The sequence below is a fragment of the Columba livia genome, chromosome 2 (assembly GCF_036013475.1).
Source record: "Columba livia isolate bColLiv1 breed racing homer chromosome 2, bColLiv1.pat.W.v2, whole genome shotgun sequence".
NCBI lineage: Eukaryota > Metazoa > Chordata > Aves > Columbiformes > Columbidae > Columba > Columba livia.
In genome coordinates, this window is record NC_088603.1 from 132,066,957 (window position 1) to 132,081,778 (window position 14,822).

The 14,822-nt window shown below is 42.9% G+C and overlaps 2 protein-coding genes across 25 annotated transcripts in view; both read right to left on the bottom strand.

Moving 5' to 3' along the window:
* Window positions 1–6,679, bottom strand: part of MRPS28 (mitochondrial ribosomal protein S28) — a 78,002-nt gene extending 71,323 nt beyond the window's left edge. For 7 of the 9 annotated variants that reach the window (XR_010470643.1, XR_010470642.1, XM_065053862.1 and 4 more), the window contains exons 1-2: window positions 5,661–6,679; window positions 4,942–5,027 (exon numbers count right to left, since the gene is read on the bottom strand). Coding sequence is in view for 6 of the 9 variants with exons in the window: in XM_065053862.1 (XP_064909934.1) it covers window positions 4,942–5,027; window positions 5,661–5,952 (378 nt within the window). In the remaining 3 variants the exon portion in view is untranslated. Of the gene's footprint in view, window positions 1–3,363; window positions 4,906–4,941; window positions 5,028–5,660 lie in introns of those variants that run through there. The other 2 variants (XM_065053861.1, XR_002408170.2) reach the window with 2 other exon arrangements.
* A 156-nt stretch (window positions 6,680–6,835) lies between these two features.
* Window positions 6,836–14,822, bottom strand: part of TPD52 (tumor protein D52) — a 49,608-nt gene continuing 41,621 nt past the window's right edge. For 9 of the 16 annotated variants that reach the window (XM_065053858.1, XM_021281078.2, XM_065053853.1 and 6 more), the window contains 3 exons: window positions 10,793–10,834; window positions 9,327–9,375; window positions 6,836–8,293 (listed from right to left, as the gene is read on the bottom strand). In XM_065053858.1, the coding sequence (XP_064909930.1) occupies window positions 8,177–8,293; window positions 9,327–9,375; window positions 10,793–10,834 (208 nt within the window). In that variant the 3' untranslated portion in view covers window positions 6,836–8,176. Of the gene's footprint in view, window positions 8,294–8,373; window positions 8,447–9,326; window positions 9,376–10,792; window positions 10,835–14,822 lie in introns of all 16 variants that reach the window. The other 7 variants (XM_065053856.1, XM_021281074.2, XM_021281076.2 and 4 more) reach the window with 3 other exon arrangements.

Genomic DNA, 14,822 nt, shown 5'->3' on the forward strand with positions numbered 1-14,822 from the left:
TAGCATTTGCCTGTGCAGTTGGATTGTTTGGAACTGTGTGTCATTTCTCTGAGCAATTCTGTGTTCATGTCCTCGCATTTTAGGTTGCTGTATGGGGTTGCCATGCTGAAACAGGACCCTGGCAATCCCGCACAACAGCACTGTTGAATCTTCAGCCTGGCAGTTTCTCCACTGATCACCAGCCCAGCTTTCCAGGCTCTTTTCCAGGCCCCTGGAGGAAAGGATGCTGTTCCAATAGCCATATTTAAGAGAGTAACTGGGATCTCCCACAGCAACAGTGGATGTAAATACCCTGTTGATAACAGTGACCACTAGGAAGGCCTTCAATTCCTACTTAACTTTTGCATTACAGTTCCACACACCTTCTTCTAGATATCTCACATGCAGCCAATCAACAGACCACTGTCATTCACTTGCTTTCCTCCGCAATACTGGTAATCCAAAGACAGTTTGAATCTCTGACAGCCAGACATCCACAGCGTATCGCACACACCTACCACTCATGGACCTCCAGCAATGCCAAAGCGATTACTTGCTGACCCTAACCTATGTGAAGGAGCAAATCTGAGAAGACAACTGCAGCCCACAGCTCCTTGCTGCAGTTTTCCACACACTGAGGACAGAGCTGTGCATGGTGCTCAGGGCCTTCCCACGCACTTCTGTGTTCCTGAGGCACTGCTGCCCGGCACAGCTCTGCACAACTTAACTGTACTGTAATTACACCCTCCAAAGGGGCAGCCTGCATCATTTGTCTGCTGTTCACCAACAACAAAGTCTTGTCTACTTTGCTTCTGAGAGTGTTGCTCCAACACCACGTGAGTTTTACAAAATCTCGTCATGCAAGCACTTCTGCGATGAACAAAGCAGGTCACCCGACAGACCCAGCTGGGCCTGTTTTGGTGCCTCAGCCAGAGCTCTCACAGGCTAAAACTGCTCCTTTGCAGAGGTCTCAGGGACAAACCAGCTCGTTCCGCTATAATGGAAACGTGTTTTGAGCAGATCCAGCTGAGAGGATGCCGAGGAGCCTGCGTACAGTCCTTATCTCACACAAACCTGGAAGCACCAAGATGCATTTGCAGTGCAGCAGGAGCAGACACAGCCCAAGTTTCTCAAACGCAGCCATAGAAGCTGACAAAGTAGGGCAAGAGAAACTTCCAGGTAAAGAGAACTCATTCCAGCTGCCACAAATCCCACACCCATCAAGTCTCACTCTCAGTTAGTCAGCAGCTTCCAGTACTTGAATGCTGGCCAGAAGGTAATCTACCTGAGAGAGGAACCTCTGTGCCTGGCATATACGGTTTTTTAACTGCTGTTACATTCATAATCAAACCAAAAATGTTTTAAAGTTATTTATCAACACTGGAAAAGCACTCTATCCACACAAGATTATAGGTGTACTAAGAAATATTATACCATAAAAATTAAATGGGAAAATTGCACTAAATATAAATAAGTATTTTTGTTCTCAAATAACTGTAACTTCAGTAAAATTGTAGTCTAAAAGTAAATCTAAGTTGGAAGATAGATTGAAATACTTTCCACCAATAGTTACATTAAAAATAATTAAGTTCTTTTTAATGCTTGACTTCAGAACACCCAGTGTTACATATTATTTGAAACTGAGCTTGCCAATATACTGCATAAGCAAATCACATATACATCTTTTATAAAGAATATCTATGTAGCTTTCAGAACAGAAGTGTAATACCTTCCTTTAAAATTATCATTTTGTGTTTTAGTTTCTAATCTCTTCCCTAAAACATAAATAAGGCAACTCTTCATATCGCCTATAAAAAGTTTTTATTTTCTTTATGAATATTGATATGTTATTTTTTTTAAATAGTGACAAGAAATCTAAATATGTGGACACCCCCCTCAAGTTTCTGAATCTTTTCAGGAAACTAAGGAGATTTTAAAATATGCACATTTCTGGGAGAATAATTTCTAATCTCTTTGTTTCAGAAATTAGTTATTATGATGTACCGATACCAACCCAGTCCTTTCCATATGAACTTCTTCTAAAGTTATGTTTTGTCTTAATAAATGCTTTCCCTTACAACACAGCACTCAAGGACCTAGATAGGAAACTCCTGAAATGTGCTACTTGTCCTGCGCCATCTAGAAAGAGGCGATGCCCTCTGCCGTGCCGGGAGCGGAGGTTCACCTGGACCCTGCACGGCTGCCTCAGCAGGACCTGCCGCCAAAATCGCCGCTTCTCAACAAGCACTAAATGTCTGCTTACATCACTGATCTCTGACATCCACCTGACGGTCTGCTCCCTCTTACTATGAAGTAAAACAGCACTAGCAGAAGTTTTATCATGCTATGTCACATATTGCAGCCCAGTGGCAAAGCTATCATAGCGATAACTCATTTCTACCTAAAAATGCATTTGACAAACTTCACCGCTTATTCTTTTAAAACATTTTTGGACTACTTAGTTCAGAGTGCACAAATATATGCTATGTATTCTTAGTTACTTCATTCTTATATCTTCTTCTTGTTCTGAGCTGGTAACCCAGCTTGGAACATGAACCAACATTCACTGCTCTACCCCATATCAACAAAAATCATCACATCCTATGTAAAAGGCAAGGTTTCCTATTTTCCTAGGTAGGCAGCTTTAATCCACAAATAAAGGTAACACTTAAAGCATCTCCTGTCCTACAAGATTTCTTTATGTAACTGTACAGAAAAGAACTTAAAACCTGTCTTTTTTTTGTTGAGTTTAAGAATGCAAAACCGAAAAGTTCTAAAAATGCAGAAGGAAAAAGCAGCAAGAAGTAAGCTGCCTGCTGTAGACAAGGTTAAGTATGTGGGTTTCTCAGAACATTCTGCTTATCATATTGCTAACTCTTTAACAGTTTAATCAACATTCAAGTGCCTACTCTATAAGATCAACTATCTGCAAAACAGTAACAACAGAATTGCGAACTGAAAGTGAAAAATAAAACACAAGGCCCTACAAAATTACCAACATAGCAGAGAATAACACCAGGCAACTACAAAGCGAGGTCAGCAGTATGCACTTGCTGCTGTGCCCCAAAAACTTAAAAAGCTACCTAGGAAAAATATCATCATGCTTTTTCAATTATCTTAAACAAACAAACGTCAACATGCTCATTTATCAAGTTTCCTGCCATCTGTATAAAATAAGCCACTGCCTACCAAATACCATCCATGCAGCTTCAAAAACGAGGGAAAAACAGCTGACATGGGAAATGAGTGCAGAAATATCATTAAACCTCCATATATATATATTATTTTTTTTTCCCTACAGAAACAGAAACACTAAGGACCCAAATAACATCTCTGCAGTCTCACAGGGCACAATCACTCCAGAAGCCAGGGAGTGCTTTATACCTGTTTGCCAGCAGTGACAAGGGACACAAGCTTTCCTCCAGCTGAGGCTCAGGTACAGGATGAGCAAAACCACGTTTCTCCTGCTTGAGAGGGCAGATCCTGCAGACACACGGCACCCCAAAAGGGGCTGCAGCCAGAACAACCGCACCCTCTCCTGAAGAGAGCACGTTGCTCCCCTTAGAAGGGTTTTCTCAAAAGGTCTTTTAATGCTCTAAGTTTTTACAGCTGCATCCAGTACATCCTCCCACCAGTATCACCCAGTTCAGGGCTGCTCCCAGCTGTGGAAAGTTTATCTGCCAAACAACACACTTCCTAGCAATCAAAAATCAGTCAAAACTGGTGAAAACATGATTTTAAGAAAACTACATAGAACCAACAGATTACACTGCAAGTCAGACCGCTTTCATTTCCTCTCATTTCAGAATCCCATGTCCCACTGCTAACTCATTCTCACCAAAACCCACTCTCTCTTCTGCACCCTCTAGAAAGAGCAAACAGTCAATAATCATCAACCACACTCGGGCTCACTGACTGCTTTGCTAACTGGACTAAGAACAGCATGAAAGTAGACTTGTGACTACCTTACTTCTTCTCATTGTTATGCTTTTCGTATCACGATGGCGCTGCAAACCAAGCTACTGGTCTTCCTCTTGTTTGAGTTAGAAAGTAATTCAGCAGAGTGTAGAGAACTTCAGCTCTTCATTTTACATTCCTAGTTTAATTTCTGTATTACATTATTTATATTTGTACATGTAATTCCACTTGAAAATTGTTTTGTGAATACTATATAACATTTGTGTTAGTTCAGAGCCTTTAAATGCTTGATGACTATTTATAGACAGAAACAAGACAAAATATGCTCTTAGCTTCTTACTTCAACAGAAAAACAAAAAGAAAAAAAGGGGAAAAAAAGTCACCCCCCCACCAAATTCCTGAAGTAAAATTCATCTTTTACATCTTCTCCAGCTAGATCAACTGAGTCCCTTCCTCAGCTGTTCTCTGGACAACCCCCTTGGGCACCACCTGAGCAGCATCCCAGGTTAGACAGACCTTTGATCTTTGCACAGCCAGCCTAGCTAGTGTGGATATTCCACAGAAAACAGCATGTTACAGATTATGCAGTAATTGGGCATATTAGGTCCTGGATTAAGTGACAGAGGTATTTCTAGTTCTACACTCGCAGCACTAAACCAGCCCTATAATATTCACAGCATTAATATCCATATCCTCCTGGGCACAGTCCAAGCAATCCCAGCCCCTGGAAAAGTTAGTAAAAGAAAAGGAGAATGTCAAGGATGAAGGGCAGCACAGCATCACTTCTACCTGAGGAAAAAAACAGAGGTCAGGGCTTTTCAGTCTGGAAGAGGTATTCTGGGACACAGTACACACACACTGCTTTCTCCTGTTTCCCTAGACATCTGTTATGCCCACTGACACAAGAGACACTGGGGGAAAATCAGCATGACAAAAATCAATGCAACAGACACAGAAAGTGTCTTTTTATCCACTTGCACTCGCTCTTTCACAAACTTTGTTCAGTCACGTTATCACACTTACAGACTCGCAGGAAGCACCTACCAAAGCGGTCTGGACAGCACCACGTCCATGCGGCTCCAAGGAAGGATGGCAGCTACCAACGCCTCGCCACATCTCCCACGTTCTCCCTGTTTGACAGTGATGAACCAGGGTCTGGAGGAATCTCTTAACCCTTCAGGATCCTCGATTTTACTCCCAAGGAGTGTTTTTTTTTTACTCTTGGAGAACTCTGCTTTTCTTCATTCACACACATTCTTTCAACCCATGTCTTCCTGTTTCTTTTGACACTTTCATACATGCATTTCCACGTGTTTCATTCATATTAGCCTTAGTATTTCTGCTACAAATCCCTAGAGTACTGGCCTATTAGGGCGGTCTTTGATCCTACCGGCTAAAATTGTTTTAATTAAAATTTTTCCACGTTATCCCTGCCTGCATACGTCAGGATATAGTTCTGCCTACCGAGCTGTACCTTGCATTCTGCACACCCAAACCTACTTGTTCCTTTTCTGTGAGATTTGTTTTGTTTTATTTTTTCCAGCAGTGCGTTAAAAAGTAAAGCGCAAGAGCCGCCAGCATTTCTGTAGGATGTTTACTGTGCGGGGCGGCGCGAAGTGAAATGAACGCGAGAGAGCAGCGGGAGCGCACGCAGGAGGGTGAACCGAAGCCCGAAGGAACGTAAGGTGCCCGCACCAGCCGGCGGCAGCGACCCCGCCGGAGCCGCCCCCGGACTCTGCCCGGCCCTCCCGCTGCGCCCTCACCTGCCGGGGGCCGGTGGCCGTGGTAGCGGTGCCCGGCCGCTCCTCCGTCTGCTGCAGGAGAGTCCCGCCAGGCGGCGCTCCCGCCGGGCCGGCACTGCCGCAGCGCGTCCCCGCCGGCAGCCGCAGCCGCCACGGCCGAGCCCCGGCCCGGGCAGCGGCGAGGGCCCAGCTCGGCGCCATCACCGGCCGCGTGGGGGGCGGAGCGTGAACTCCAACCCCGCGACACGCCCGGGTCACCGGCACGCGGCGGGCGCAGGCGCACTGGGGCAGGCTGAGGCGGGGCGGCCGCCATCTTGGCTGCGGGCCGTGGGCGGGAGGCGGTGGCGGGGCCGAGCGGCGGGTGAGTCACGGCCCGGGCGCTCTTGCTGGAGGAGGAGACCCTGCTGGCCGCGGCACCTGCTCTCCGCCGCCCGCCTCCCGCTGAGGCGGCTTGCGGGGCCCGGGAAGCGCGGGGAACCCCCCCCCGGCTGCCTCTCCGTCCCGGGCGGGGTCGCACAGGCCGTGTGAGGGCACGGAGCGAGCCCCGCGGCCCCGCCGGGCTGGGCAGCGGCCCCAGGAGCCGGTCCGGGAACGGGAAAGGGGTGGCGGCTGTGGCAAGAACACGCACAGCCCGTCAGGTGCCGCGGAGCGGGGACCGGCACCCGGGAGGAGGCGGCAGGCGGGGGAAGGCCCGGCCGAGGCTGACGCGGCGCTCCAGCGGCAGCAGCGAAGCCGAGCGCTGCAGACCCAGCCCGCGGCCTGGAAAATAGAAACATCTTCCTTCGTACCCAGATGAACCCTCTGTTCGTCCGTTAGACGGCTGAAAAAACCCATACAACAAGGACACTGTTCGAGAAGGACCTGCCCTACATGGTATGGACCCTATAGAGGAAGAGGTCCACTCCTACTGTGCCCTTCAATTCTCTGTACCTTTAGGTAAGGTGCAGTTATCAAAAGTTGAAGGCACATCCCTAACCCAAATTCTGAACTTCCCACTTTAATCAGGGCAGGTTAACCACTAGAAGTCGCTCTAGGCCTTGTCTATGCTGGAAATGCAAAGCTCATCCCTGCAGATCCTCCCCAGTACAGCGGCAGACATCACCACAACTTCAAAACCAAACTTTAAGGAGCGTTTTGATTACAAATAAAATTTTCCTAGTTATTTACACCATCTTCCGTATTCACAAAACAATACATTCCTCACATACAGGTTTTTATTAAGCTTCTCACATGTAATTAAGCATATATACTACATCTGACATGCTAAACAGGTTGTCAGGAGCCAGCTTTTGGTGGTAGTTGGAGGTCTCACGGATTTCACACAAATGTTTCAAAACTTGTTTCCAGTTCTAAGCAGGGTGATAAAACACTTGCCAGGAGTTCTAACCTTACTGACACCACGTGCCAGAAACATATGAAATACAAGAAACTTTAAGAGAACATCAGATAAAGCAACATGTAGAACAGATCCTGTAAGAGTATGACATGGTGCACCTCTCGAAGGAGATTTCTGGGGTATTAAACACAGACAGGGCTGCTAGTAGTACAGGCCTTTAACACGGAAAAATAAAAGAAGGTGTAGCAGATGTTTTCAGTGGTCAGCCTACAAAGGAAACAACATGAGCCTCTGAGAGCAATTCTCTCGATGCCAAATAGAAGAAGCACTTTTGTGCCCAGGCTTATTCTTATAGTCCATGCTTTGTTAGTGTAAATATGACACCATGATAGGTGAATTAAGATGAATCTACTCACGACTGATCAAAAGTTCAGAAGAGTGTATCTTACCACATTAACATCATGGACAAAAAACAAGACTGAAAATGTTACCGTAACTGAACCACACCAGCACTACGAGGCATCTTCCTTCTGTTTGCAATGGTCATAAGTTTCCTAGGTTAATAATCCACAGACAGATCAATGAATTTTAGATATTACCTATAACTGTATCTGCTTCTGTTGCATGAGGAACATGCTCACAAGACAGTACGTTCCTACCCACATGTAAATCCTGCTATGAAAAACTTGCTTAAAGCCTGCTAGAGCAGAAGTCCGTCCTTTAGCTGGGAGTGATCCTTCTAGGCCAGTGTCCTGTGCAGGCAACACTTAACCAAAATAATCACAAGGGAGTGAAGGAACAAGCTTCAGTTTGGCAGCAGCAGTAGATTCATAATGATTAAATTGAGCAGTAGTTACAGATTCAAAAGGAATTACGTATCCACAGTATATGTACAGTATAATTAACTTCTCAAAAGAGTTTTTCATTGCTATATTTTAAAGGTTGCCTTCAAATTATAGATAAGTCCTTCAAATGCTTGAAAGGCATAAAAATTCCCCTTCCCACACAAAACCCCAAACAATGTATTTTAGTTTCAAAAATATTTTGAACCCACAAACAAGCTTGGTATCAGTTAATCCAGTAAAACAGCTACATGCTAAATAAAAGCACATCTGGTTGAAAGAGCGCAAAGAATGTTACAGGTGTGCTTAGTTTTTGCTTGCAGCATCTGGCAGTAGGTAGCAGGACAGTGGCAGGAATCTCAGTGGGTCTCCTCCTGTGTCTGTTCTGCAATAGTTTCTGTGGCACTGGCGTTGGCAGCAGAGTTGAGAACTTCTCCGAAGTCTCCCCCAGCGTGTTTGCTTCCTCCAACTTTAAACTAGAACACAGACAGAGCCTCAGCATACAATTCCAGTTACCTGGCATGTCAAACGTGGTTAACTGGATAAACACCGGTACCTCTGCCTGAACAAGTTCAATAACTCTTTTCAGTAGAGCAGCTTTTCCAGGACTGGGCTACCCCTGCCATGCTCTATAAAGACAAATCTTTAAGTGTCATGGAGAAAACAATCACCAGCAGCAGATGAACAAAGCAGTCTCCCTTTGACTTCGAGATACACAAAACATGAAGCAGCCCTGACTCCAAGGAGTCTGAAGGTTGGCACACTCTCAGTTAAAAATGGACCCAGGTACGCCGCAGCCTTTCAAGCCATTTAGGCAGTGAAAGATTCCGAGTTAAAACTTGCTTCTGTATTGCTCAAGAAAGAACCTTCAACAGTTTTCAGTCTCAACAGCAATTCTTGAGATATTTAGTGGAGCATAGCAACTATTTTACTTTCTCCAGGTTCTGTGTTTGGTTTTTCACTTCCCTCTACAGTTAGGTATATACCCTGTGGGATGGCAGGAACGTTAATGCCAATTAGTTTGCAAGGGAATCCTGGTTCCCCATGGTATCACTTGCATGCTTGTCATCCTGAAAAAGCTATTAATTGTTGTTTCTGGCACCTGAGGCTTTTGTGAGTAAATTTCAAATTAAATTACAAGGACCTTGCATATTTTATGCCAGGAATAAGATGAACACCCCAAGCTATAGTCCTGTGTAGGATACTAGTCTTTAGTAATGCATAGAAATAAAAGCCTAGACCATTTTGGATACATAATGCTAGGTATGTCACACCAGCTGATTGTGCAAGTTAGCCAGCTGTTAGTCCTAATTAAAGGCATCCTCCCATAAGAGGTACAGGAAGCCCATTTTTTATAATAAAATCATTAGGCAGAGAAACCATTTCCATGGTACTTAAAAGATGTAATCTAAACACCTTCAACAGTTTACCAATATCTAAAAAGCAGGCTACCCAGAGTCCACTTCTGTCTTTCCTCCACATTCACCAAGGCATTTTAGTAACACTTACCTTTAAGTTTTCAACTTTTTCCTCAAAGGATTTGAAAGTAGGAGAATTTCTAGGAAAATAAAAAAAGGAACCACACACAGAATTAAAACCATTATCTGGTTAGTCTATAAATATCAGAAAACAAGCAGACAGTTGCTTTTTTCCAATGTCAACATGAGTTTTGTTTGTTTGGGGCTCCTTCCTGCTTTTAAGGGTAGCCTGAAAATAGTCCAGATCTGGAAGTACTACAAAACTAAAATTCAAACCATGAAACTACAACCTAAAAAACTAAAATACAAACACACTCAAGTTGCAGCTCATTTGTATCTTTGGCAACTAAACATTGCCAGGCTCAGCGATCAGATCTTTCATCACAACACAGAAGGGAGAACTAGCAAGTATTTTAGGTTTAGTTTATAATTCCCAGTGATTTCAAACAGGTTTCTGCCTTAAAGGACTTGTTCAGGAAAGCTCAGTCATTGCTTTTGGTTAGCCTACTATGTGATTGCTGAAGAACGCTTGTCAGAGTTTTCTCCCTTGTAGGAAGACTAGTTTAATTTAATAGGCTGTGTGTGTTCAATTTAAAAATCACATTTCGCAACGGCATTTTCTGCCAACATGTAAATTTAAGGCAGACTCCCCCTTGCCTTTTAAATGCTGGAGACAGCTGTGATTACAAATGGTAAGTCCTGCATATGAAGAGCAGGACAGCTTGGGATTTTCAGTGCTGAGGGGCAGCATATTATTTATTGGGGTCAGAAGGGTGGCTTAATGCTTCGACTAGCTGTCGCTGCTATTTGCAGATTTGTGCAGTAGCTTGTACACCTGTCTTCAGACAGGATGGAAAATGCTTGCCTTCAGTGGACCAGGACTGAGGATTCATAGCAGACTCAAAAAAAAAGTTCTTATATAAAGACTAAAGACAAGAGGTTTTTTTCCGAAAGAGGTCTTAAGTTTCCATTCCCCTTTTGCTTGGCATTTGTGTAGGTGACCCACACTTAGCAGCACTCTTTCATTTGGGAAGGCACAGTGTGACATACATATATATCAAACCAGACTCCCTCCAGAGATGGAGAGAGACAGTGTCAAGCAAGGGGAGAGAAAAAGCAAACAAGTCAGCACGAGACTTTTTTGTTAAACCACGATATTTTTACTCACTTTCATTGTTCTACAACAGATGCCAAGCTATTGCCTTTAAACCTTGGAATCATTTAGTAGCATTACATTTCTTACAGGCAGGGAGAAGTTGTTATAGTTCTCCAAACAGCAGGAAAGTGCACTTGATCACATTCCAGATGTGTGATAACCATCATTAAGCAGAAATAAATTTTATCCTATGTGGTAGTACAGGAAATCCATTACAAAGTTGGGTAGGTTTTGTTTGTTTGTTTGTTTTTTAAATCTATGTTAGTTGACTTAAGTTCAATTTAACTTGATTCCACACATGAAAATAAATAAACCCAACAGCTGGACTATGCATACATTACCTCATAATAGGCATGCTAATTGAATGTTGTATGGAGCGTATACTAAATGCCAGCATTAAGAAAAAAGAAAGCAAAAAGTTAGTTTAAGTGACAGACCAAGAAGAAATTGGCTTAGAGAGCTGACTTCCGCATACTGTATTTGGGTAACAGCCTAAGAGTCTGATACAGTCTTACATAGTAACTGCTTCAATTTGCTTTTTTAAATTGCTTAGCCATGCATACACACAAGTACAACAGAGCAAAAGCAGCAACATTATTTCTTTTTGGAAAGATTCAAGTGCCATGCTCGTTAGTATATATTCTGCTTAGCTGCAACCGTCTGTGTACTCATTCAGGTTCTCAAGCAATGACAGACATGATGCATTTACAGTTTGATGATATCATGTAGAAAGTGAATACTCATGAGTCTTATCAATCAACTGATCTTATTAGTGAAAGAATCACTCCTACATTCAGAAGGTTTCCATTTCAACTGAGTGTAAGATTTCCATACTCACTAATACAAATTATCTACTCATCAATATAAGTTATCTAGCGAGAGCAGTCAAATCAATCTGTATTCAAGGTCAGGTTTATGCTGGGGACAGGGAGAAAGTCCTGGTCTCCACTCTGTTCTGAAATTCATGGAGCATTTCTGTAACCTGCCACTGTTGCTATACAGTTACTGTTTGTTTCGTGACAACACATGCCTACTCCTAGAAGGTGACTGGATACAGATTAAAGTGCTCCCAAATAACTTCAAGACCATCTGGAATCTAATTTAGTTCCATATTCTAAAAAAAAATCACTGTTTGCTCTTGATACAAATTAGTCTTATATTTTAAATGTTTCTTGTCAAATACCATAATAGTAAGTTAGAAAAACTGATGATCACAGTTTTTCCTAACTATATTTGGAATGTCGAATTTAGAATGGACTTCATGATGTCTTTCAAGAGAACACTTTCCAGGCAATTGCTGGGGTGGGTAGGACTCTCATATTTGATGCACTTCCAAAACTCCAATTTGTATTTACATACAATGGAAGATACATCCACAGAAGCAAAAAGGTTCCGTATTCATTGCAGAACAAGTTTTAAGAGATTCTTTGGGAGGCCCACCAGTATAATACAGTGATAGAAAAATCTACACGTGTAAGAAATGCCCTTAAGGTTGGAATCCCTTCAGGCTGATGCACAGCTGAATGTTAGTCTGTAGGTACAGTACACCGGCAACCAGACAGGCCAAGGCCAGCTGCTGTCCTGACCCACGTCAGTGACGTGTGGCCATGTTTCATCCCTTTCCCCAGCACCATTTCTGCTGTGTTTCAACTTCATGGACCATTTGGCTCCCACAAGCTTTTCCAGAGCACATAGAAGCTGTCTTCTGGCGTGTAATTTATATTCCTCACTCTGTGATGTGGGTTATTAGAAGTTTTGGTTTTGCCACGTGCCAAGTTTTAGTACAGAACTAGGCTGACACTAACTAGTTCTCTTTGTCCAGTCGTGCCCAGCCACTTCCCCTCATTCTGCAAGACGTGCCTCCTGCAAGATGTTTAAGGCTAAAGAGCATGAAAGTTACCTTCTTTTCCCTATATATATTTACCTGCTCAGACTGAAAAGCAACAACCTATGGTGTATTGTAGATCTTTTAAGAGGTGTCTAGGGAAGTTTCATTTAGTCTCATAGAGATCATTTAATGGAAGAACTATTTGTACATTCATGAAGGATTTACTTGCTGTTGTACAATACACTTACATATACTCAGAATCCATTTTGCAAAATGTCACGATAAGCTAATATATAGTTTTATCACAGAATGATCCAGTTTAGATAAATTCAGTTGACTTTTTTTCTTTTTTTTTAAATATCAAATCACCTGTTCTTCAGGTAGTGCAAAGAAGCACGATTAAGTCTTGAAAAGCTTTACAAAGAGGACTTGTATTTCTTTTCACAAATGACAGAATGTCACATCAAAGTGCTCACTCAACTAGTCGGGTAGTTTGAAGAAGAGAGGTTCTTTTCACAAGGTGCACAAGAAAACCCCTAGCTTTAAAAAATATAAAACCAAAAAAGGCACAATAAATTGCTTTCCAGCCCTCCATGTATTTTGTACTACATTAAATGCTTTCTTATCCTTTACACAACTATTTGTATAGTTACAACTTGCCTCACATTTTGAAAATGCACAAGGATGTGTGGCAGGGTCCCTGCCTGGAAAACACCATCTTAAGAGTGCATAAACACTAGTTATTTGCTTTTGTTAATAGTTAGGTTTCCAGCTGATACATGATGATATTTAGGAGCCCATGATCGTATCAGATTTCCAAAGTAAGCTAATAATGTTATTCTGCAATCTCAGAACAGGGCAAAGATGAGGACTTCTGCTCCATAATACGGATGCAGTGCAAGAGGAGCTAAGTGCAAGTCATGATTGCTCAGAAATTTGCAGAGTGGTACATCTTGGAACTACTGCTGTTTTTCACATATACTGATGTTGCCTACGCAAGGATGGCTAGCTCATCAAGAGTTCAATACGTTCTTATAAAGGAGAATAAAGGTATTAAGAGAAACCTAAGAAGGAACAGAGTTCATTTTCAGCCTAACAAGGAGGAGAGGAAACAACCACAAAAAGGAAGCACTAATGCACTGACTCTGCCCTGCCAATCCTCCCTCTTCCTCTCTATTTCAGTACTTTCTAAGGTCACAGCTCCACCACCTGCCTTAGTCCCTTTCGCAACTCCCTCCAAAATCACTTTGCAGTGCAAGAATGAAAACACGCATGTGATGTTTGATGCATGATATATGTGGAAATGGTCTGATGCAGAAGAAATCATGCCATCACAGCTGAGAAGTCCCTAAGCTAAAACAATACCAAAAAAGTGAAGCCATGATGAAGAAGCCACATAAGAGTTTAAGAATAAAATTGCACCTGCATATTCAGAATTTGTTCAGATATGTATCAGGCCCATCAATTCTCATTTCCAGAAAAGAACTGGGACATCTAAAACTTTCTGAAGTTCAGACTTGTGCAGTCTTAAAAGTAGACACCACTTGAGCAGTCATGTAACCCTGGGACCTGAATTCACTGGTTGAATCCCAGATGAACTTGGTCCTCATGAAAGCAAAAAATTCAAAGGTTTTTAATCTCCTGTTTAAGTACAATTAAGATCTTGAGGTTTCTAATTTCCTGTTTAGGTGCAAGTAAGATCTTGAACAGTACTAATTCCTCTAATTCTTCACAGGTTTTGGTTGGTTGGTTGGTTTTGGTTCGTTTGGTTTTTCTTTTTTAAACAAGCCACTTCTGTATTTATAATCGTATTTTGAATTTCCATTACTGTGATTCCCCACGAGAAGCACACCAAGAGTGTGGACTCCTCTGGCCCTGTTACGTTTCCTGCCAGTGTCCCAGTTTCTGATAGAGAGTACTCAACACCCACCTAGCCACTAACTTGAGTAATTAGGACACTCTTCTTTTGTGGTATTACATTCCTGAAGGCAGAGGAGAGCTATGAGTCTGTGCTTGTCCTTGTCAAACGCGATATTCTTAATACGAGTAGGGGAACACCAGAGCCTTAAGGAAGGTGAACTTGTTAAGTGACCAGCCAAGCTCTACATCCAAAAGACAGAGGCATATCTTCCAGGCTCCCATGGTCTCACTGATGCTGAAGGGGAGCTATTTCAGATAGGCTGCTCTTCCTGAACTCCAGCAAACAGAGATCCCATCAGAGTCCTGACAGCATCCTGAGCAGCTGCCCATCTCCTCCACAGGCACTGCCCCGGGGTTAGTTAGTGTTCTGGGAGCCAGATCCCTACATCTCTACAGAGACCCTGCTGCTGTCTTTAGCTGCTTAGTGGAAGAGTGCAGAAAAGATGAAGCCAGATGCAGAGGTGTGCATAGATGGGATAATACATAAAGGACAGAAATTGCTGAACAGGAATTTTAACTACTGTAAACTTAATGTTGAGTATTTGCTTAGTCTAGGCAGATAAAAGGCAACACAGACAAGGCAACTAAAATACTCAGTGTCTGGAGCTGCTAACGTAATCAAC